Source organism: Corythoichthys intestinalis, chromosome 2, assembly GCF_030265065.1.
Source record: "Corythoichthys intestinalis isolate RoL2023-P3 chromosome 2, ASM3026506v1, whole genome shotgun sequence".
Lineage (NCBI taxonomy): Eukaryota > Metazoa > Chordata > Actinopteri > Syngnathiformes > Syngnathidae > Corythoichthys > Corythoichthys intestinalis.
Window position 1 is genome coordinate 59,032,196 of NC_080396.1, and position 25,123 is coordinate 59,057,318.

General features: G+C 39.4%; 1 protein-coding gene and 1 long non-coding RNA gene across 5 annotated transcripts; one reads left to right on the forward strand and one right to left on the reverse strand.

Annotated features, from left to right (window-relative positions):
• Positions 1 to 1,183: 1,183 nt before the first annotated feature.
• Positions 1,184 to 5,875, reverse strand: LOC130912206 (uncharacterized). Its single transcript, XR_009062568.1, has 3 exons — positions 5,620 to 5,875; positions 3,582 to 3,804; positions 1,184 to 1,632 (listed from the first exon to the last, which is right to left on the reverse strand). It is a non-coding gene; the product is annotated as an uncharacterized LOC130912206 (long non-coding RNA).
• Positions 5,265 to 24,821, forward strand: znf217 (zinc finger protein 217). 4 transcript variants are annotated; one of them, XM_057830110.1, is made up of 5 exons: positions 5,265 to 5,381; positions 12,756 to 14,113; positions 20,290 to 20,397; positions 21,819 to 23,150; positions 23,851 to 24,821. In XM_057830110.1, exons 2-5 carry the CDS (start codon positions 12,796 to 12,798, stop codon positions 23,961 to 23,963), a joined length of 2,871 nt encoding a protein of 956 aa, XP_057686093.1. In that variant the 5' UTR covers positions 5,265 to 5,381; positions 12,756 to 12,795; the 3' UTR covers positions 23,964 to 24,821. The 4 variants fall into 4 exon arrangements, with proteins under 4 accessions (XP_057686093.1, XP_057686092.1, XP_057686091.1 ...); XM_057830109.1 differs by lacking the exon at positions 5,265 to 5,381 and adding an exon at positions 5,709 to 5,803; XM_057830108.1 differs by lacking the exon at positions 5,265 to 5,381 and adding an exon at positions 5,810 to 6,042.
• Positions 24,822 to 25,123: the final 302 nt, after the last annotated feature.

Consider the following 25,123-nt stretch of genomic DNA (forward strand, 5'->3'; position numbering starts at 1 on the left):
ACCTCTGTCCCTAACCAAACCCCAACCACGTCCCTAAAGCACGTTACGCCCTCGTCTCACGGTCTGCAGACAGAAACACTATAAATTGCATGATCCTCATCAAATCTAGACAATAACCAGGTCAGAACAGCAATGCCTAACATCATATGGAAGATTCCAGGGTTGGCAAGTTATTCAGCTGTCCTGTCTACATCATATGGAAGATTCCAGGGTCGGCAAGTTATTCAGCTGTCCTGTCCTGTTTTATCCACCTTTACTTTGTTCATCATCCCAACCATCGAGAAAAAAAAATAATAATAAATTTTAAAAAAAACATCCCAGATAATACAAATTTAGAGGGAAATACAAAGTAAACTGGAAAAATATGGATGAGATTCCTCATATTCATGTTTATCTTGAGATTAACCTTGCCTATATGTCAGAGAAGAGAAACAAAAGATGTTCCTAGGGCAATTAGTTGCAAAGGCTCTCACTGCTCAAAGCATTTGGTTTATGGTTTAAAAAACAAAACAAAAGAAAAACTAATGTTCATAGTCATTGTCGTTTTGTGTCACAAATATAACTGATAAAGAGTAAATTGGGTTGAATTAAAAAATATGTTTTTTCATCATACAAAAAACATTTAGATTTAACATTCAATTAAACTGCTTTTTTTTGGGGGGGGGGCTTTGAAAAGTGGGTCATTTTTTAGCAGTAGGACAAGTGAAGTAAGCAGGATATTAAGATCGCACAGGGGCTAAGAGGTTTTATATACTTATATACTAAACTAAAAGAAGCCTCAGCCTTTATGATGTCATTCCTGTGATTAGCAGCCTTGTGTAAGCCTTTGGAAGAATACATTTTGGATGGCATCCTCCGAGTGCAACTCATTCATCCTCTGTCAAGTGATGAGTCACGGTTCTTGCAGCCATAACTGTCACCTACCTCTTCTTTGTTATCAAGAAGAACCCTCTTGCGTTACCCTCCATAATAGGTGGATCATTTTCAGTTGTGCATCAGTGTAGTTGCAGAGGCAATGACGGAAAGAAAGTGACGACATCGCCTGAACAGTTTAACACACTCCCAGGTTTATGATGGAAAAAGCGGGAGGGAGGAAGTTTTTAGTTGAACAAGTTAGCAAGACGCCTCAAAATGTAATAAAATGCAACTGAACAGTTTCTCACCCCATGTGCATGTGTACGCTTTCAGTTCCCAAAAAATCATCCTGCGAGATTTTAATCTCCATTTAGCTCATCAAGATGTTGAACCTTGTGTTTTACTGTTCATGAGCAACAACATATTAAGTTGTAGAACAGATTTTCCCTTTATCAATTCAATAAGATCGACGCTTCTCCAAAATGCAGCTATCATTTTTTATTTGGTCACCTCTACATGGCCCTAAAAGTCTTTCCAAAGTTTGCAAGCTGTGACACTTCAGTGCAGCATTGCAGGCCCTCGTGGGAACGGTGGTGTGTATGGAATTAATCATGCAAAGGATTAGATCAGCTGCATGGACCACCATCCAGAGAGGTTCATCACAGGACATGAAGCTCAATGGATGGGCAGGCCTTGGTGGAGGCCTCCTGTCGCCTTTAATGTGCGTCATGTCACTGCACCAAGCGAAAAAGGCTGCTTGCTGGTGTAGAGATCAAACTACGGAAAAAAAGAGAAAACAGTTTCAAATAGTAACTCAAAACCTCTGCTGGCCTCGTCCAAAACATCAGCGCCTGCAGTGTGAATTTTGGGAGGCATTGTCATGGAGACGCTCTTTAAATGTGTCAACAAAAGGCATCTGAAACTGATACTAGCAGAATACGTGTAAAAACCGAAAATTATCCTTAAAATTATATTGAATGAACCCAATTTAACCCTTTCAGGCTTACTCTAAAAATTTGCCTGACAATGATGAAGCATTAGAATATTAGAATACAGCAGGTCCTAATTCAAAACAAAAGTCCAAATCAGTGTTTTACGGACTGTAGCCATTCAGGATGACAAATCAAACACAGCATTTCATATTTTATATGTATTTGTCTCATTATAAGTACCTCCAAAAAAATAAATATTGCACCACACTTTTGGCAAAGTAATCTTGGATAAATTCAGGTTAACCTGCAAGTCTAATAAGGACAAGCGCCATTGAAAATGAATGAATAGATTGATCGAATGATATGCAGTCGTTTTAATTGATCAAATTCACTTACCTTCCTTTAAAGGCAGTTGTAATGAAGGCTGAATGCAGAATATAAATAATGTGAAACACATCAATAAAATCACATAATTAATTACGATATTGATATAAACACATTGATAACATTCAAATAAATGCAACATACTCAACTTGTAATCAACTTAGCTGCTATAAGGAAATATGGGTGGCATTACATTCACTCAATATTTTTATATTATTACCTCGGCAAAAGCGGTTATCTAGAGTTTATTTACTATTTAATTTACAATTAAATATTGATTATTGGTTCTCTTTCTTCCATTTGCTATATGTATGCAGGATCACATACATGTCTGTGCCAAGTTTAAACCACATCTGATTGTATTTTTACACATATTCAGTATATACTGTATACTCCAGTTAGGTTGTAATTTGTTGTAGACTAGAAAGCTAAGATAAAATCATGATAGCGTATCCGTATATATTTCTGAATTCAAAAGAAAACAAAGTTGTTCGTTATTGTAGATTTTCAAGGTGACAACATTAGAAATCTTTTTGGAAGTCATCGCTCATCAACAAAAACTATATGTCAAGTGTTTACTCCAAAGTCAGAAAAGTAAGATTTGAGAATTTTTCCATTGATGGGAAATTAAAAAACTGCCTTAATCCACAATGAAAGCTACAAGAGTGTGGAAGGAGACCTTATATTATCACTCTCATCACACACTTCTTCAGGAGCCATCATGAAAGAAGGGGGGTTGGGGGCCATGAAACTAGAGGAGAACAAAGAAGTCAGCTGCTCCTGACGAGTAAAGACATAAAACATGTGGCCTTATGCATTCATTAATTCTTTATGAACATGTTTAACTTAATTATTTTCTTGGTGGAAACAATTTTATTTTTTGTTGGTTTGAACAGCATCAAAGGGAACATCAATCCAGTCTGATAAAAGTAAACAACAGTAAATTTGTTTTCATTTTGCACTACAGAATGCTAACCAGTAGAGGTAATTAAAACAACAATTCTTTTGTGTAAAACAACAAACATGCAAAGTGTGTAAGAAAGGATAAAGACTACTATACAGTGTTGTTTTGTGTGTAGAAATTTATGTGGATCTTGTTCATTTATAAACCTTGAGAATCTGCAATTGCGAACAGCTTTGTTTTTAGAGTGGACGTGTTCTTTTGAATTTGTTTTTAGAGTGGACGTGTTCTTTTGAATTCAGAAATATTTCTGGATAGGCTGTGATGATTTCACTTGAGCATTCCAGACTACAACAAATGACAACCTGATTATCCAGTATGTACTGTAAATGTCTAAAAATTCAATAAGATGGGGTTTAAACTTGGTTTAGATATATATGAAGTAAAACAAATTGATATTAATTAACTGAAGCAAATAAATGCGAACTTTGGACTTATTTTTTTTTTACCTTTTAGCGCATTAAGATATTTATGTTGTCCCCTCTTCCCATCCATGAAGGCCGGTTGATTGGGGCGCGGGTGGCCTGGGGGACCACCCTGGATCCCTAGGGGTGGCGATGGCCCCCTTGCTGGGCTGCGGGAGGAGGGATGGGCTGCGCTGGCTCGCCCCCCCGGATTGACTGGGAAAGGGTTGGGGCCCGAGGGTGGCACCGACGCGGCATCTCCATTCGCCTGCGGGACCATCACATGTTAGATGGGACTCACGCATAACTAGGTGAAATTAGACACACTCAAGTAGGAAACCTCGGTGTCAGGATTAGTGAAGAGACAGCATTGAATAGGATGCCAACATACTCACACTTGCAAGAGATTCACACAAATACTGGGTTCTAGACCACATGGCTGATTTAGGTATACTTCTCCCCTTCCAATCACTTATCTCTCAGACACCCCCCCCCCCCCCCCACCACCACCACCACCTCTTTCCTTGGTTATCAGGCCCCTCACAATGCGTCAACCGGAAATACAACTAACAAACGATAACTCCAACATATTCTTAGTTAGTTAGAGTACGTGTTTAATGTATTTCTGGTTGTTGTTTGTACTTTTTCTGTCTCTCTCTCTCCCTCCTTTCTTTTGTTCCCCCAAAACCCCTTCCTCTTCGCTGCTTTCTCCCAATAAACGAGGTATGTTGAATGATCACAATGGATGTATGTCATACTCCAATGTGATACATTAAAACTGTTTAGATCAATCGGACACTCAGATCTCCATTCTCCGTGTCAAGCAGCTGAGCAGGACAGGTTAAAGAAAAAAAAAAAAACTATTTATGTTTTGAAAAAGAAACTGGACAAAGTTCAACCTTACAATTCACACATCAAGCAATTCATCAAATAGCACAGACAAGTTCAAACTTCAATCCATTTAATACTCATTTTGTAATGTGTATTTCAGTAGTGACACTGTTCAAAAGATGGCAGAAATGACTGTGTGTTATGACAACTGTTGACTTTGTGTGTTTAGTTGATGCATGGTTATTGAAATACTTTATTCAAATATATTGCTCATTCAGATTTTTGTATACTATAGTACATTATTATTTATATATACTGGCAAGACCAGTTGTGTGCTTATACAAATCCACTATTCACCTTTTGAAAAATGAAATATAGTGGCTAACAAAAGGTGGACTGCAGAGAAGTCAAACCTATGTACTTTGGCCTCACAAATGCTCTTTGTTATAATTTTCCTCAGCTGGGCGTGCTTAAACATAATGCTTGCCTTTGACTTTAGGCACCCAGACTGTGAGCAGTGTGGCCAACTGAATATACTGATTGATTGTATCATTGTACTGTATGTGTGTGGCTTTTAAACTGCTATCAATGCCTGCTGTCTGGCTGCTTTGATGGGTGGAGGATGGGCTGTTTCTCTCCACACACTGTTCCTTCTTTACTGTAAACTGTAAAGTATCTCATTGGGGGAAAAAAGTCAGTGAACTGTTACAGATTTTATTCACTTTGAGAGTGGATGCTTCACTTTAAACCATTTCCCCCTAACTCTTCCACACATGAACTCAGTTGTAGGCAAAGATGTATTTATTTATGAGGGGTGCGGGGGGGGGGTCATTATTAAACTCAGTGTCTTGAAATAGGAGGAAGCTGACTCACTCAACCAACCTGCTTCTGTAGAAAAAAAAAACACTCCTCATGTAACTGTGAAAAAGTTGGAGGTGGCCCCTCCCCCACCCCCACATGGTGGCAAAAGAGGAAGAGGAGTTACAGAACTTCATAAGGTGGATAAAACTTAAAGTGAGTTATTAATGCCCTATCGTTTTGTTTATAATGAATGAAAATACGCCAGATTAAACTGTACGGAGCGTCGGTGTGCGGGGTGCATTTAAGCATATAAAAACGTGATCAAATGGCTTTCACAGCTGATGACTATCGTGACGTCGACATGGCAACAAGCACCGGGTAACAATATTGCGAGTTCCGTAAACAATTAGTAAATTGCACATTGAAAATAAATCGGGAGTTATCTTTTTACTTTCATCTCAGCTGTTTATCGCCACCACGTGACATCACTCGTCTTCGGAGGGAGGACGCGCGTGCGCGTGAAGGAGGTTAGTAGAAGAAGAGTGGCGAAGGGGGTGGGGGTCACCGTGCACGCGCCTCATCTTCGTCCCAACGGCTGACAAAAATGATTGGAACAATTTGTTGGGGGCGGAAAGGTGAGTGAACCGAGCAGGACAGAAAGAGTCAAAGAAAACTTTGAAAAGATCACTGATCACCCCTTGACAAACTACAAAGATAAAACAAAACCCAACAAAAGTCTATGTTATTATACCGGAAACGGGAGAGGAGAGTGGTTCGGTTTTGTTTCTTCCTTCTTAAAAAAAAAAAAAAAAATACAACTTGTAGACTGTTAAGTCGATGTTTGGATCCCGAGCGCACCACAGATCCGCCCGAAGTAAGTACACGTACGGTAAAAGAGTTTGTCTTCCTAATGTGAATGAGATCCAATTGATTTTGAAAACATTTCCACATGTGCACGAGAGGCAGATAATAGAAATGTAATAGGACGTTTCTAAACAAAAGTCTAAACTCGGGCTTCGATAACCGAATAATACGTTAGCAAAGAAGACAAGCTTCCTGGATGAGACGGTGGCTGAAGTGGCAGTTATTCACTTTTGTTCACCTTGGACGTGCATGTAACAATAAGGATTGTTTGCTCGTACTTGACAAAATCCTGGGGGAGCGTTTGGTGTGGAGCACGTGACGGCAACGACTTCTGTAAATGGTAATGTGTGAATTATGTGAGTTTGCCCTAGTCTTGAACGTTTATGGACTAATTTACCTACTGCCACAAGTCGATGACGTCACTAAAACCATCACTTTGGGTAAGTGGCATTGAGTGTCTTTTAAAGCAGAAAGTCGTTGCTTTGTTCGCTTTAGTTGGTGTAAAGACATTTTCAGCAGTCATTATAGGAGATTGATAATCCCAATGTATCTGGGTGGAAGGTACATAAAATTTACGTTTTTTTTTTTTTTTGCTATTCAATGGCTGCCATTGATGGTGAAAGACGTACGACCCAGTTATGGATTGAACCTCTTCGAGTGATAAATTCACAGCAGAAGGAAGAAAGAACCCAATGATTGAACGTCCATCAACACTATTGATGGCACTGAAAGAGTTAACTGCCAGTTATATACAATACGTATTTTAATAGCTTTGCACAAGAAAACAAAAATAATTGATTTCCTTTTATAAATTTACATAGGGCTTTGTATAGTCATCTATTGTAAGACTTAAAGTAATTCCATAAAAATGTTTTTAGTTTCATTTGTTCCAAAGAGTCAGTCTGCCTATCAATAAATCAATTAATCCGGTTGTGTTGTCATCTGCAAAAGTAACACGTCGATTTTGATAAATTGGGCAATAGAACAATCTGATTCTGCATTTTCAAAGTAAAACGCATTTGGCAAAAGTATAGATACTATCAAATTAAATTTATTTACATAGCCCTTTAAAAAAAAAAAAAAAAAAAAACCTGAGAGGCCCTCAAAGTGCTTTACAACAAAGCAAAAATTGACTCCCAGAAAATTGTAGCATTCATGGCCAAAGCAAGAATCCATTCCACTTACTTTCACCCCTCAGAATCGTAGTGTTTGTTCATCAAACCATCAATCACTCTAGTAGGGTCGGCCAAAAATAAGGCCGTAGTCAAATTACAGAAATTACTTAGTTAAGCCCAAATGTTGAAGAGCTTGATGAGTATCTTATTGTTAAAGAAGGATATTTCAAGCATTCACAAGGTTTAAACTGTTTAACAAATGTTTGTTTTTTAGAAATATGTACCATTGTAACACAAAATATTCAAGTGTAGACCCATTTCGGCTTGGACACAACCTCATTCAATGCAGCAAATGATGGTGCCAACTCCATTGATAAAGCAAGAAATTTCACTAATTAACCCTGATAAGTCATACCTGTGAAATGAAAACCATTTCAGGTGATGCCTTTTAAAGCTCATTGAGAGAACGCCAAGAGTGTGCAAAAGAGTAATCGGAGCAAAGGGTGCTAAAAACATTATTTTTTAAAATTATTTTCATTTTTTTCCTAAGTACATAATTACACATGTATTCATAGTTTTAAAACCTTCAGTGAGAATCTACAATTGTCACTAGTCATGCAATAAAGAAAACACACAAATGAGGTGTCTCCAAACTTTTGGCCTTTCATGTAAAACTCAAACAATTTAAAGTAAATACTGAAGCAGATATGAGTTGAGGCTTCAAAGAGCATAGTAACACGATTTTTTCCGAGTCTTTGTCAACATTTGAGTTGTGTAGATGTAGTGGTACAATGTTCATTTCAGGAAGACCAAAAAGAAGTGACTGCAATAGGAGGATCTTTGTTGAAATATATTTGCGGCAAACATAATGGCAGGGACTGGAGACGCCACAAACGGTTAGCATCTCCAATTTTAAAAGCATCTCCAATTTTAAAATATGTATTGACGACAGGACAAAATCGATATACTGTAATTATAAGTCCTACAATTAATTTGTTACAAGGAAAATTGGGCCAATTTCTTTTGTGAAGATTTATTTTGCCGTCGTTGTGCTGAAAGTCTCTAAATAAATAGTCACTGGAATTTACAAAGACTAAAGTGAGCCAAACAAACCCTTTCAGTATCTACAGGAATCTTCGGAGCATCTGGGGTTCTGTAAGATTAACATACTTTGTCAGAGTAGCAAACTCATATGCAAATAAAGCGCTTTTCCACACATTAAATGTTGCTCAAAGCGCTTTGTAAAAGTTCTTAAAATACTCGTTAAATTATGAACGTAGTTGTACACTAACCTTGTGTGGCATACACTAGACTGCATTTGATACAAATGTGTAGATTGAGGGAATATTTATGTCAATTCTGTGTATAACTGGAGCAACAGTTAACTCATTCACTACCAAACATCACTGTACCATACCACAGAATGCTGTGTTCTATGGCTATTTGAACACCAAATTTAAAAGTTTAGATGACCATGTATCATCATTAAAAAAAAAGCCTGTTTCCTCTTTTTTTCGTTCTTTAGTTATGAGCAGTTGAACATCGTAACCAATATTGTTTGGTAGTGATTGATGTGTGGAAATCATACAGGTATGTTAAACTGACAAAACACTGGTTTTAATCTCCTGATCGATTGAAGCTATTTCTATCATTTTTCATGGTCCTTTTAGGTAGGAATTACACAAATGCAAAAAAAACATTTACCAGGCCCCCAACAGGCCGTATAATCGACCACATAGCTAGAGTTAAGCCTCTACCTCGTTAAATACTAGAGATTGACCGATATTGGTTAATGGGTACCGATTATTAGTAGTTGGAGGGCCAATAACTGATTTTTGGAGCCGATATTTATTTGCAATAAAAGTGTAAAAATTGGCGTAAAAATAGAATAATACAAACAATGAACTTTATTGATATGTCTAAAGCATGTTTATTGAATTATACAAATAGACAATAATAGCTCAAAAACTGCCTGGATTTCCTAAACTCGGAAACATCTCTTGTTGTTGAAAGTTGAATAAAAGGTTAAATAAATAGCTCTCTGATTTTTTCTCCACAGAAAGGAAAGCCCTGCTCAACTTGTCTTAGTCTCCTTGAGCAAGATACTAAACCCCACATTGCTCCTTGTGCTGCATCACTAGTAGGTAGATGAGCATATAGTGTGAAGCGCTTTGAGGGCCATGGAGAGATGAAAAGGTGCAATACATGTGTAACTCCATTTACTATTAGTGATGCACGATAATGCATTTTTCAGCCGATACCGATAACCGATAATTTCCTCCTCGTTCCAACCGATAATGTCAAGCCGATAATTTTATTAAAAGATTTATGTAAAATTTTAAAGTATACACAAGATAAAATATTACTGTGCAAAAATATTATTGCGTTTTTTCCAACATCAAATGTGAACAAGTAGTAAATTCCAACATCTAAATAAAGATAGATTGTCTGACATTGTGTAATGGTAAACTTTTGGCAACAATTACTTAGAGTAAATACATAAGTTGCACAAAAATGGCTTTAAAAGTAAGCCATTCCTAACGTATAGCATTACTACACAGCAAAAACACAACTCCTTAAAACTAGTTAAATTCCCTTGTTTTTAGTGTAAATCTATTGGAAATAAGTGAAATCAACTGCCAGCACTTCAAGTATATTTCACTTAGATTTCTTGAAGAAAAATAGCCAGCTGAAAATAAGCTTAACAGCCTTATTTTAAGCAATAAATTATTATACATAATCCTAAAAAAAAAAAACTTGTCAGAAATGTTCTTTATTCAAGAATATGTATGGTTCAAAACATTATTTGAAAGCATTTTTTTCTTGATTTAGGTGAAACATGACATTTTTTAGATGTTTGGGCTTAATAAGAACAAATGGCAATATTTAGTTCAAGTAAGTGGAATAATCTGGCACATTCATCTGTTAACTAGTCTTCAACACTCAAACAAGCTGGGGAAAATTATTTGACTAGATTTAAGAAGAATGATCTGATTAAGACGTCATAAATTTAAAGCGTACTGAATGCATTACTGACTGGATGACTTCTTTGTGTGGTTTGGTGCATGTTAAAATTATCAACTAACCACTGTGCCGTCATGATAAACATGCTTTCTTGACATCACTATTCACTTGTGTAAATGTCCGTGGTAAAACTGATGTGATCGGCATGTCTTTCAAGAAGAATTGTGGTCGTATAAACTGCATTATTTTTTCATCCAGGGGTTTGGCTATCGGGTCATTTCGGGAATTTCCTCCCGCCTGTGCCCTTCAGTCCCCCCGGCTGCCAAATTAGCACCTGCGCCAGGCCTCTGTCTTTAATCGGAGTGGCGGCGGCAGCTAAGTTCGTACCGGATATCCTCCCGCCCGGCCGGCTCGCTGCGGCATATTCGGTGCATGGCTCTGCTCTGCCCGCCGAGGGCAAGGCGGCGGGCTCCGTCGGAAGACTACTTGTCGACTATCGGTCTCGTGAGGTGTTTAGCCATGGATGGGAGTTTACCACCCGCTTGGGGTTGCATTCCCAAACAACCCGACTCTGGGAGGACCGCAGCGTCTCTGTATCGTCACAAGCCCCGTAGCTTCCTTTATAGTTTATTTGTGTTTACAATAGCTTTAGCATTCGCGCTAGCTGCAGCCTCGTATTCGTTCCGAAAATCATTGTGATGCAGTTTTAAATGGCTGCTGGGTTCGTGCTAGTGGTGTTCAATGAGGATGCTTTCTTTACGCCTCGTGGAACTGTTTTGTAGATGGCGAGAGCGTCGTTTATTTCATTTCATACACGGGAAATGCAACGCACGCTAGTGAGAGCGCCTCAACACTGATGTGTAACACCGCCTCCTCTATGACGCCGTACTCCTCAACTCCTCCTCCCACAGAGGCTTCAGAGAGGGGAGGGGTTGAGCAGGCGGCGGTGGAGAAGTGGAGAAAACTGCTTGGTTGCGCATATTTGGAGGCTAAATCAAGTATATAATTATCGGATTGCATTATCGGTTGATTTTTTTTAATCTGTATTATCTGTGTGACGTCATAATTGCCATTATCGGCCGATAATTATCGGTAACCGATATTATTGTGTATCTTTATTTACTATTTAACTAAACAGAAGATTGGGTGCAGGAGACTGCATGCAGCAGAGAGAGGCGCGGCTCCATGTGAGCCGTAACAACCCAGTTTTAAATAGATTTTTTTCATATCGGCCGGCCGAATAAAAAAAAAAAGGCTGATCCCGATATACGTCAAATTTCCAAATCTCAGCACCGATAATCGACCTGGCAGATAATCCATCTCGCTTAAATACTCCTCTAAACGTAAAACACAATCGAAGTACATGTAAAATACGCTCGGTCTTGCCACACGCTACCATGATACGAGAAATCTAAACAACAATATCACAAAAGATTATTTCATAGTCACTTATACTATAAACTAGTTTCTCTGTGTTGGCATGGATATACTGTACTTAAAAACCAACCAAGAAATGGTCCGTTCACTAATTCGTGTGGTGGGCCATAAAAGGTATATTCTGGAAAATGCCGTACTATGTGGTCAGTATGGCACTGATGCTTTATAAGGATGATGTCATCTTTTTTTATTTTCAGGGAATAAAATTTTAAATTTGAACTTGTGTATGTGAATGGCACTGTTTTATGTACCATAAGTAGGGTATTTAAATGCACTTTTTGCAGATAAAAGTCACAAAGCGCTTCACACAACAAAATACTAAATTACTGTGAATTATAAAATATAAAAAAACATTAGTAAAACACTGTAGGTCTGTTAGCTTCAGAATGTCTGTTGGTAAAGAAATGTTTTTAGTTGCTTTTTAAAAGACTCTCCAGAGTGCAGGGAACGTAGAGACGGAGGGAGCTCACTCCAGAGACGGGTGCCACCACTAGGAGTCTTGTCGGGTCTTGTAATGGATTTGAGGGGCCATCAGTAGGTTCTGACCTCAGACTGCAAGCGGAGAGTGTGGCTGGATCAGGCCAGTTATGTATTCAGGGGCCTGTACATGAACTTTAAAGGGCTCTTAATGTCAAGACCAAGATTTCAAAATTCTAAAAGCAACTGGGAGCCAATGGAGCGCTTTTAAAATAGGATATAGCGGATAAGGTTTAACTTTGATTTGGATCAGTGTTTGTGGTTGCCAGTTAAATTCAAGGACTAAACTGTTCATTTAGAATGAAACAAAATGATTCAGTGATTTTGAAATCCATGTAGTAACTTTTCTTTTTGCCCAAATCATTAACATTATTAGACAGATATTTTATAGATTAGCATTGATATTTTTTTGTTGAATATACAACTCATTACAATATTAAATGTTTATCCTGTTTTTTTATTTTTTTGTCAGGAAGGTCAACTAGCCAACGATAGCTGATTGTAGGAGTTGCTGCAATATACTTATAACATAATACAATTGGCATGTTAATGTGTAAGAATTGTATCACAAGAGTTGTCCCAAATTGGAAGCAATGGCGTTTTCAGTTTGTTGTTAAAAACGTTTTTCACTATAATGGACAGACATTTTCCTTATGACACGGATATCTGATCAATGTTTTATGTAATCTCTGACTAAAGCCTGAGCAGATCTTGTTCTATTTGCTCACAGGCTCTCAGTAATCTTCACTGGACTGTTGCGCCACACAACGATGCCAACTCAGTCTCTGCTGCCGTTTGTGGAGAGCCCGGAGGGACTCACCCAAGAGAATTTGATTAGCAACAGTGCCAGTATTCCGGGTTCTGGCTCGAGCATGACACCTCACGCTACCTGTCCCTCAAAGACTGAGGCAAAGTGCGGAGCAAATGAGTTGCCATCTTGTATGTTTTGCGACAAGACATTCAAGCACCAGGATGAGGTGGGGCACCACGTTCTAACACAGCATCCCACTACATTTTTTGAGCCTACCGTGCTCAAAATTGAAGCAGAATTTAGGATCCCGGGGCAGAGATCCCGGCCCAAATCGAGCAGCTATGCGCTCGATAAAGGGGATGCCCACACATGTATCGTCTGCGGCCTGGTGTCGCAAGACGCAGGAGAACTGGAGACCCACCTGAGGAAACACAAGGACTACTTCACCTATGGTTGCAATGTGTGTGGGCGGCGGTTCAGAGAGCCCTGGTTCCTGAAAAACCACATGAAGATGCATGGAAAGTCAGGAGCCAAGAGCAAGGCCATGCAAGACCAGGAGGTCCCCATCACAGTCAATGGTGTTGTTCAAGAGACTGTTTCAGAGCCTGTAATCACTGCCTATAAAATGTGCATGGTTTGTGGTTTTTTCTTCCCAGACCACGACAGCTTGGTAGAACATAGTAAAGTACATAATCGAGAGTTGGGGCCTACCAAAGAAGACTACTCTGAGTCAAAGGAAACTGCTACTAAATCTTTGACCCAACAAAGTTTTTTTCACCTTCTCAAACTTAGGCCTTATCCCGCAGGCAAATCCTTGCAACCTGAAAGAACATCCAAATGGATTCCTCAACTGGATCCTTATAACACATTTCAGGCCTGGCAATTGGCCACAAGGGGCAAGATTGCAGTTGGTCCCGTTTCTACGAAAGAAATGGGCCCGGAAGCCAGCACAGACAATGAAGACTGCATCTCTGATAAAGAGCCATTGAGCTCTGCATCTACCTGGTCTGATTGTCAAGGAGATAAAAATATCAAAGAGGTTTTCAGCAGAGAGCTAAGATCCCAGCGGCAGGCTGTGCCAACAATCCTACAAAACAACTCACGACTTCCACAGAGAAGATCCCTGATGCAAAAAAGCAAAGAGATTGACAGGCCCACCACATGCGGGGAATGCCAGCGTACCTTTAAGACTTACCACCAGTTAGTGCTTCACTCCAGAGTACACAAGCGTGAGGGAGGCAGAGAGGAGAGCCCCACTCCCTCAACTGAGGGAATGTTGTCCAGATCAGGTTCAGCATACCGCATCGAAGATGAGGCTGAAGAAGGCTTCGACACAGGTATGTATTCATCGGTTACCCTGTCTCTTTGTGATCAAGTAAATTTTGGCAGTTCCAGGAATTTCTAGCAATCACTGTGAAAACTCCACACACTAGACATGACTTGTCAGCCGATTGGAACACGATCATTCCAAAGTTTCACCTAAGCCTGTCGCGATATGCAATAAGTCAAGTTATCGCACGGTAAAGAAAACGAGGGCGATAATTTTCCTGACTGCGATTTAAAGTGCTTGTGACACGAAAAAGCATGTTTATTTCATAATACACGCGGTATTTTATGCTCCTGAATGATATGGACCGCTTGGATGTGTGTGGAAGCGATCGCTATATTTATTTAGTTTTTTGAATCCCGCGCCAGGAAAATGAGTGACTTCCGGCTTCGGTCTCGCATTGAGGAGGAGGGCGCTGTGACGTGTACGGTAGAAGACGTCTTCTTCACGCTACAGTGTACTGTTGTGTATGAGGACGAAGGATTCAGCTGATTTTGCGGATTAATACTTTTATTTTTTGCATCACGCCAGCCAAACGGCTGCAGAAAAATCATTCTGTATGCGGGAGAGGCGTATGCGCCTTTTTGGAGTTTCAAAAGGTTCCCATTCACCGTGGATATTTACTGTGGGACCATTGGACTTACAAGGAAGTGAGTAAACATCTTGTTTTGTATTATGTCAAATACGAATACAGTGATTACAAAGTAAACACTATAAAATTCCTTTAAATAAAGGACTACTTACGTTTGATCATTGATAGGCATGTAAAAAGCTATCCTCACGCTCATTAGCAGTTAGCTGTTAGCACGTTAGCTACACAACAATTCCAGCCACCCTCCTCCAGGGAACGAACTGTAAATTGCTCTCCGCCGGGCGGTTTGCCGATCCGCAAAGAAACTCGACAACCGGGTCGTCATGTCAAATAATCCAGGCTAGTTATGTGTGATTTTCCACTTCGAAGACTTTGAAACATCCCTCGGTTCGGGTTAGCATGTCGGCTAACTGTCACTCCTTCTGGTCTGTTTACATTCTCCGAAGCCGGGGAAGGGAAATGACATATGTCCGATTTAGGTGTCATAAAATATCGTTCGGCAGGTGTGACAGTAAAGGTAAAGTCGACTGTTTTGACCATTATGGAGTAATTTTGCCATGTCGTCTTGAATAAATGGATTTTTATTATTTTATATTCCATTTAGCACAAGTTATTTGTCATGACCATGCCATTTATTTAGCAATTGGGGAAAGTACTTGGGTAAAAAGAATATCCTGTAAAAATATTGAAGTAAAGAGACAGAAACAATGACATTTTGCCGCTCTCTTCGTCGCGTTTTCCTCATTGTGAATAGTTCCCCCTCGACGGGCTGACTGGTCCTTCTCAAGCCATTTATATAGCTATTGGGGGAAAATACTTGGATAAAAAGAATATCCTGTAAAAATATTGAAGTAAAGAGACAGAAACAATGACATTTTGCCGCTCTCTTCGTCGCGTTTTCCACATTGTGAATAGTTCCCCCTCGACGGGCTGACTGGTCCTTCTCAAGCCATTTATCTAGCTATTGGGGAAAATACTTGGATAAAAAGAATATCCTGTAAAAATATTGGGAGTAGAGAGACTGAAACAATGACATTTTGCAGCTCTCTTCGTCTCGTTTTCCTCGTTCTGAACAATTCCCCCTCAATGGGCTGAATAGTAAAACCGATGAGCCTAGTCTACCGCTGACGTCATCCACCTGTTGGGGACGCTAAAGCCCTATAATTGTAGGCGTGGCTAACCGGCAGATTAAAAGACTAATTTCTCGTCATCTGCGCTTTGCTAAATTGTTGTATATGGTCGAATCGTCTCAAAATATGATTCTAATTCACATAATAATGCCATTTAAGACTTTTTTTCTGGTGTCGTATGCTCTTTAACGCCGCGTGCGTGTATACAGTGGGGCAAATAAGTATTTAGTCAACCACCAATTGTGCAAGTTCTCCTACTTGAAAAGATTAGAGAGGCTTGTAATTGTCAACATGGGTAGACCTCAACTATGAGATACAGAATGTGGAAAAAAAAAACAGAAAATCGCATTGATTAATTTTTAAAGAATTTATTTCCAAATTAGAGTGCATAATAAGTATTTGGTCACCTACAAACAAGCAAGTTTTCTGGCTGTCAAAGAAGTCTAACTTCTTCTCACGAGGTCTAACGAGGCTCCACTCGTTACCTGTTTTAATGGCACCTGTTTTAACTCTTTATCGGTATAAAAGACACCTATCCACAATCTCAGTCAGTCACACTCCAAACTCCACTATGGCCAAGACCAAAGAAATGTGGAAGGACACCAGAGACAAAATTGTAGACCTGCACCAGGCTGGGAAGACTGAATCTGCAATAGACCCTACCCACCGACGTCACAAAACCACGTGCTCGCTGTATGGTTCCGCCCACTTGTCCGTCATTTTGTCTCTGTATTAGCATTGGTTTCAATTGATCGAGGAATTTAAAATGCATTTCATGGAAGACCCGGTGCTTTCTGATGCCGTAAACTCACTGGATGTGTTGCATAAAAGGCGTTATGTGGAAAAGCTTCGTTCTATACAGTCGCAAGATCCATATTTGATGCCCAAATCGATGTTTTTCGACCCACTGTCTTCGCCCTGTCTGCCTGACATCTGCTACGCTGATATTTACAATTATCTTGTCCACACAAAATCAGCCTATTCTCACGAAAATTTGAAAAACTTCAAGAGCTTGGAGGCTTATAAATACTTCGTTGCTGGTTGGGTGAAACAGGTCCTCGTCCACGAAAATTCGGCAGGAATCTATCTTGTGCTTGGAAAGGTGAGTTACGAAATTTTCAATTCAAAATCTTTTGTTATTGCTAACATCCACTGTCAAGTCTAATGTATTTCATGTCGTTTGTCAATGGAGTTAAGGCTTTTAATGTTTATATGGTTTAGCGATAGCACTCTCCCTACATACATACGTGTATGTTGTCGGCGATTAGCCTAGCAATGATCTTAATTGTGGTTATTTGTCAGCCCAAACCCCTCTAAGTATATCTTAAATGCATCTTACCGGATATAAAATGACTACTACATAGTCTGTGGTGATTTTTTTGGTGCCCAGTTTTCACGTCGAATTGCAGCCGTCCATTTCGCTCTCCTCTTTGGATCCCTCGGAATACGGTAAAACTTCAAGTCTCTCCTTCCATCTTCTCTGTTAGTGCAACCAACAGCCACACACGCCTTCACCATTTTGATTATTAATGTTAAGGAGCAGAAAAGCACGCCGTAAATAGGAGGAATGTACGTAGCCGTAACAGGTTAACACTATGTTTTGACGGACAATTGGGCGGTACCATTCAGGAGAGCGGAGTTGTGACGTCACGTGGGTATGGTCTATAGGTAAAACGCTTGGTGTAAAGAAATCAACTGTGGGAGCAATTATTAGGAAATGGAAGACATACAAGACCACTGATAAGCTCCCTCGATCTGGGGCTCCATGCAAGGTCTCACCCCGTGGCGTCAAAATGATAACAAAAACGGTGAGAAAAACTCCCAGAACCACACGGGGGGACCTAGTGAATGACCTACAGAGAGCTGGGACCACAGTAACAAAGGCTACTGTCACAATGTGCTGCCAGGGACTCAAATCCTGCACTGCTAGACGTGTCCGTTTGCTGAAGAAAGTACACGTCCAGGCCCGTCTGCGGTTCGCTAGAGAGCATTTGGATGATCCAGAAAAGGACTGGGAGAATGTGTTATGGTCAGATGAAACCAAAATAGAACTTTTTGGTAGAAACACAGGTTCTAGTGTTTGGAGGAGAAAGAATACTGAATTGCATCCGAAGAACACCATACCCCTTGTAAAGCATGGGGGTGGAAACATCATACTTTGGGGTTGTCTTTCTGCAAAGGGACCAGGACGACTGATCTGTGTAAAGGAAAGAATGAATGGGGCCATATATCGAGAGATTTTGAGTGAAAATCTCCTTCTATCAGCAAGGGCATTTAAGATGAAACATGGCTGGGTCTTTCAGCATGACAATGATCCCAAACACACAGCCAGGGCAACAAAGGACTGGCTTCGTAAGAAGCATTTCAAGGTCCTGGAGTCGCCTAGCCAGTCTCCAGATCTCAACCCCATAGAAACTCTGTGGAGGGAGTTGAAAGTCCGTGTTGCCCAACGACAGCCCCAAAACATCACTGAGGAGGATGTGGAAGAGGAGATCTGCATGGAGGAATGGGCCAAAATACCAGCAACAGTGTGTGAAAAGCTTGTGAGGAGTTACAGAAAGTGTTTGGCCTCCGTTATTGCCAACAAAGGGTACATAACAAAGTATTACAAACAAACAAATAACAACACAAAACAAAACAAAGTATTGAGATGAACTTTTGGTATTGACCAAATACTTATTTTCCACCATGATTTGCAAATAAATTCTTTAAAAATCAATCAATGTGATTTCCTGTTTTTTTCTTTTCCCACATTCTGTCTCTCATGGTTGAGGTTTACCCATGTTGACAATTACAGGCCTCTCTAATATTTTCAAGTGGGAGAACCTGCACAATTAGTGATTGACTAAATACCTATTTGCCACACTGTACATATGTGCGTGCGTGTGATGCGTGCACGTGCGTGTTGATTACATATGGGACTCCAGTAGCTTTCACAGATGTTTATTGGCCATCAACATGCCGTGGAATTATAGTTCGGACATACAAAATAAGGAAACACTTCTATATTAAACATTGTAAAATGTTAGCATTGCAGCATTGAGGCTAATGGAAAAAAGACAATTTACTAACATCTTTAGTCTGCTATAAAACATTGATAGGCTTCTCCACTACGCAAAATTGCGATTAAAAGGTGAAAAATCAAACATGAAAACTAACTGGGTTAAAGAATTTGCAACCGATGCGAACAAAAGAAAAAAAATCTATTACTGATACAACATGCATTACGAAAGAGAAGTGCATTTTGTTTGGCTTTTTACTGAGTGTAAAGCTTACGGTTAGTGGCTTAGCAAACGTACTTCTGGTGAACATTTCAAAATAAAAGCATGTCATGTTCAGATTTCTGGAGGCAATTGCATATACTTCAGATTCTACACTAAGAATAAATTTAAAATGACACCCATTATGAAAAATCTGATTGGCAATGGTAATATGATGTACGGTAATGAATGATGATAATTTGGCTTCAAATTTGTTGCATGCGCAGTTTGCAGGACAAGATGACAGTCATTTTGGATCAAATTAACACTTGTAATGGGGCTCTAATTGGCAGACATCAGACCATAGGACATGGTTCCAGTAATCCATGTGCTTTGTTGACATGTCTTCAGCAAACGTTTTGCGGGCTTTCTTGTGTACCGTCTTCAAAAGAGGCTTCCTCCTGGGTTGACAGCCATGCACACCGATTTGATGTAGAGTGTGGCGTATGGTCTGAGCACTAATTGGCTGACCCGCCACCTTTTCAATCTCTGCAGCAATGCTGACAGCACTCCCTTAATGAGTCACATGACATTTTGGAGGGAAAATGACAAGCAGTACTCAGTTTGGACATTTAGGGGTGTATATATTTACTAAGGGGTGTACTAGCTTTTGTTGCCAGGGGTTTTGATATTAATGGCTATATTTTGAGTTATTTTGAGGGGAAAATAAATTAACTATTATATAAGCTGCACACAGACTACTTTTCATTGTGTCAAAGTGTCATTTTGTCAGTGTTATCCTATGAAAAGATATAGTTAAATATCTGCATAAATGCGAGGGGTGTACTCACTTTTGTGATACACTGTTACTAGCTTTAAAAGGACTCCTGTCATGTGTGTGTGTGTTTTTTTAATATTCATAAATTTTAATGTAGTTTATTTTAGAATAACAATTTATTGCATTTCAATAGATAATTTATTAGGATGTATTGTCACTTTTTTCGTGGTTGAATAGGTTAAAAAAAAAAAACTGGAAATAATATCACAATAATTTATGAGCCAATACATCGCCTACCAGTTTCACCTTATCTGACATTATTTATGAGCAGAAAAAAAAATATCACTGCCATGTTATGTTTTTAGTTTCCTGCTCTTTATACAATTAGGAGGCAGGAACTGATCAATATTTGCCAAGTTTAATCTTTTTATATGCACATCTGAATACTACCCGCCCCTTCACGTTCCTTGTTCTGTCTTGTTTAAGGTGAGGATGGCTTCTATTCATCTAAAGACCGTTCCAAAGACTGCAGCTACTGTGGAAAATCTTTTCGCTCCAGCTATTACCTCACAGTGCACCTGAGAACTCATACAGGTACATTCAGCTGCTTGAATTCTTATAGTGAAACCTATGTGGTTAAGCACAAAAAGTTCCATAAATGATCAATTGGAAATTTTAAATATTATTTTTCAAAATGTTTTTTATCGAAAATAATTGGTTTCAGGTCCAGAGTGTAACCATTATTAGATGTTTAATTTTGGAAGAAATATTTTCAAATCAAAATCAAGTACATGTAAAATATATAAATCAAAAACTTAATGAGTTAGATATAACACATTTTTTGGGGGATAATTTATATTGAGATGAGAATACGAAAGCGAAACTAGAGAGGGAAGTAATCTCACGCAAAAACTTCAAACATGTCACTTTTTAAATTTTTCATGATCATTATTATCATTATTCTCCCGTTTGTACTTAAGCAAAGTCTTTTTTACGCGCCTGAGTTGCATTCTTTTAAAGTTCCACATTCCTCCTATTTAGACTTCTGATGCACTCACTTCGTGTGAAACTGTAAGTGCACGAAGCGGCCTACTACAAGTAGATGTGACTCATTGAAGTCTGAAGATTCCTGCAATTCCTGAATGATGAAGTTTTCCGGTTATGTGTGAATGTCATAAACATTCATTTGTAAAAGATGAATTACGCTACTGAATACTGATGACGTACCTCACCCCTCCATTCATATGCAAAACTATGAATGTGGCTGAATGCATGAAATATATAATATAAATATATAAAAGAAAGTGTGTGCATGTAGCTCAGAATATACTGTATATGGTGCATAAATCTCCTGTGACCTTCATTGCGCTAACTGCTTGCTAATAAATACGATATAATATGTGGATTTTTGGCCATTGTTTAGGTGTAGTCGGGAGACATTACAAATCTGTCGGGCAGTCAGTCAGCGTAGATGAGCCAGGTGTGGTAGAATTTTATTTCAGAGAGATTTTAATAGAAATGCCCTCATTCAAGGGTTGCTTCACCCACGTGTTTACATTCATGAAAGCACGTAAAAGCAGCACTTAAGTAGAGGGAGAATATGCACAGCCCAAAAAGTACGCAGCTGCTTGCATTTTCTGACTTAAGTGCATCAACCCATATGATTTGCTAACACAGCTCCGTTTATGAAGTGAATTACGTTGTAAATTCTCACCTATGGCTACTACTTTTTGTGTTATGTCAGTTTTATTTTCAGATTCTCTGATCGTAGTTTTTTTTTTTTTTTTTTTTAAATCACATGAATATGGTTAAAAGCAACTTTACATGCACACGAGATTTACCAAAGTGACATCACATGTGACATCATACACAAGCAGTTTTTTGTGTGTGTGTGTGTGTCTTTATGTGTTGACTTAGTGTGTTTCATTCTGAATCACATGCCTTGATAATTTTTACTGTATACATCAACGTTAATGAAATTTTCCTTCATTCTTGTGAACCTTCCTGTATTTTAGGTGAGAAACCCTACGAGTGTGTATATTGTGACTACGCTGCCGCCCAGAGGACATCCCTGAAATATCACCTGGAACGGCGTCACAAGGATAAACCTTACGTGTATGTCCCGACCAAACCTGTGACTCCGGTGCCCTCCCTGAGTGACAGGAATGGAAATTCAGCAGTGAAAAGATCCAAACTTTGGCTTGCGGTGCCCAAGGAAGAAACACAGGATAAGTTGCCAACCACTGATGGTGAGCTAGAAAAAGCGACCGTGCAGGATGAAGAAGAACATAAGAAAGTAGAAATTCCTAATCAAGCTTTCGAGCCAACTAAGAATGTTAGCATAAAGTGCCCTGTAGCTGTTAATCTGACGGTGGAAAAGGAGGAGATAAAAAATGAGAACTGCGAGGCCCCATTAAATCTGTCCTTAAAAATGTCTCTCTCAGTCCCTGCCAGCACACAACCCAAAAATGCATTAATTTCATCTGTGTGTTCGTTTTGCACATATAAAACCATCTACCCAGAGGTTCTTATTATGCACAAAAGGCTGTCTCACAAAGATGAGTGCAATGGTGCAAGAAAGATTACTTACGGCAAGCAGAAACGCCTCACAGGCTGCCCACCTGCGCTCCAAGGAAAAGACGTCATCCCGCTTACTATGATTGACAGGCGTCACCCTCGCCGAACTAAGTCCCCTCCTCCGCAACCTGCAAAACCCAAAGAAATGAAAACTACCAACCTCTCCCATGCTCCAAAGCTGATCCATGCACCTATTTACGTTGGTCCCCATGAGAGAAAACATGTAACAGACAAAGAGGAGTCAAAGCCTATCAAAGAGTCTGCTCGATTAACTGAGCAGGTAAGAAATTCTAGCCAGTTAGGCTTGTACCAGAATGAGCGACCGACAACTACCTTCACCACAGTGGCAGCTGCTGAAAAGAGTTTCCCCGAAAGAAGCGCCGCCATGTGGAAATCTGATGCTGCCCACCTCTTCCTCTCCAGCCAGTTTGGGAACCTGCCCGGGATTGGTGAGCCATCCAGCAAAAGGTTAAAGCAAACTCTTCCTGCAGTTGGTGTCGATGTTGGTTTTAGAGCACCATCAACTAGCAATGAACCTAATAGGCTGCATCATCAAAGGGATGGTGTAAAAACTACGTCACAAGGGTTGCATCCAGCTGTGAACACCTTGGCTCCAAGAAAGGGCACATCCATGGCCATTGGAGTAGGTATGGTCGCTGACTGGAACATGATGAACCTCTTGCATGCCTGTACCCCCAACAACCTGGCATCACTCTACCATGGCGTCCCAGTGAGCCAAAACCGCATGGGGCAGACTAACCCAAGAACAGGTATGTAGATTAACCATCAAAGGGTGTTGTTGGTGGACGACCTAGGGTGCTTTCACTCCTATATTTGTTTCTCTGCAGCAAGAATCTAATGAGGATTTGTAAACTTCTCCTGCTTCGCACGGTTCTGTTTCTTTTCATTTGGTACAATACATTACAGTCAGTCTCAATATCTGTAATATTACTCTGATTTGCCCATTGGATCAGATAATTTAGATAGTTTGGATTGCTGTGTCATGTATAATCAACTATATGTATATATAGATGCAAATTGACTAATTGGGCAGATTTTGAACTGTTCCTCAAAAAGGGTCCAATATTTGTTTTCTAGTGTCTTAACTCCAGGTGGGGTTAACTGTAAAGCTAAACACACATAAAAAAGAAAATTACACATATTGTGCACTAAAATACAAAATGAATATACAGTGTCAGATTCATTGTAGAAGGTATAAAAAGAAAACGCGAAAGAAATCAAGATTGGACTAGATGAAAGAATAGTGTTCTGTTTTTGGACAGATCGCACAGCTCTAGATTGTCTTCTCATCAGAGTTTGTTAGATGGTGTGGATTAGGTTTAAGCACAACATCACATTTGAAAGTAAATTGTTAGATTCAATGGCTAAAATATGTTTGCGTGAATGCAAGCGCCTAAAGGCAACTATGGAAAAATGTTGAGGACCTAATGTGGCGAATGTTTTCCTCAGGGGGCAGAAGTGTGCTGTTCCAAAATTTACCTTCGCTTCCCCGACTGCCAAGGAGAGAGAAACCGTCCCCCATCCCTAATCAACACTATGGGACCTCTGATAATACGATATAAAAGTTCAAAGCACACTAAAGGACTTCTGAAAGTCTTCTTTCTTTGTACCAGAGAAATGAGTCCTTTTGATTATCTGAAATGATTTTTTATATGCTGCTACCTTATTTCGTTAACAAAAGTGTTAGGCATTATGCTCCCCATTTCCAGCAGAAACCGGGGTGGTGGGGGCGGGGGGGTGCATTGTTATATTTTAGTGCTCAGAAGGTTCCATTCCTTTTCCTACCCACACTAATATGTGGTAAATTCGGATGAACATTTGTGTGGGTGTTTAGTGCACGTCTTGTAAACAAATGCTGTCTGAAATTTTGCTGCCAAGTTCATCAATTGGAGCTTCTCTCGCAAAGCTCTGACCAGTCACTTTGTTATATCAAACCTTTGAGGCACTAGGTGGAATTTATGAGTTGTAGTAGATTCACATGGTATGTCAAGAGGCGACCCTCCCATTTCCCCCGCCTAGGATTCTGATGATCTGCTAGCTTTTCTATTTGACTGAGGGTGTTCTGTTCTGTTTTTTTTTTTTTTTTTTTTTTTTTTTTAAATGGTCCTCATGTTTGGTGGTCGTTTGAGCTGTATGTTGTTGCTCCATGGCACACTTTCTGTCACTTTTCAGGAATTGCAGACTTTAAAATCCTATTTTGTTTCATACAACAGCTGTTAACATTAACACATGACTTGGTTCTCAGGGCCAATTTGGTAAGGTGAATAAAACATCTCAGATTTGTGCCACTTTGAAAAATTGAGATTAAGTTATTTGTTGTTTTTTTCTCGACTTGTGTAATTAAAATGAAATATATTGTTTGAGATTTGTATTACACTTTAAATAAAGAGAGCCAAAGAGCTGCATATAAAATGTTTCACTTATTGGCTATATTGACTACTTTAGTCAGATAATCATTTTTGGAACTGTGATCAAAATGAATCTGATTGGGACCGACATTAGTGAAAACCAAATGAAAAATCCCTGTTTACGATACAATAGACAACTATTATTTCATCATACAGAATGCAGTAAGGAACTTTTCATTTAGGTTTGTGCAAATACTGTACTGTTGTGCTCCATATTGCTTTAAAAAAATCTACCGCTAGAGGGTAATATTTACAAAGTACAGTGCTGAGTGTACAGTCTCCATGGGGCTGGCCGTCTGAATGTATTCACTCCG

Coding starts and splice junctions, on each gene's coding strand:
- znf217 (XM_057830110.1), top strand. CDS start 12,796: ATGCCAACTCAGTCTCTGCTGCCGTTTGTGGAGAGCCCGGAGGGACTC. Junction 14,114..20,289: donor TGAAGAAGGCTTCGACACAG/GTATGTATTCAT, acceptor GTCTTGTTTAAG/GTGAGGATGGCTTCTATTCA. Junction 23,151..23,850: donor GCAGACTAACCCAAGAACAG/GTATGTAGATTA, acceptor TGTTTTCCTCAG/GGGGCAGAAGTGTGCTGTTC.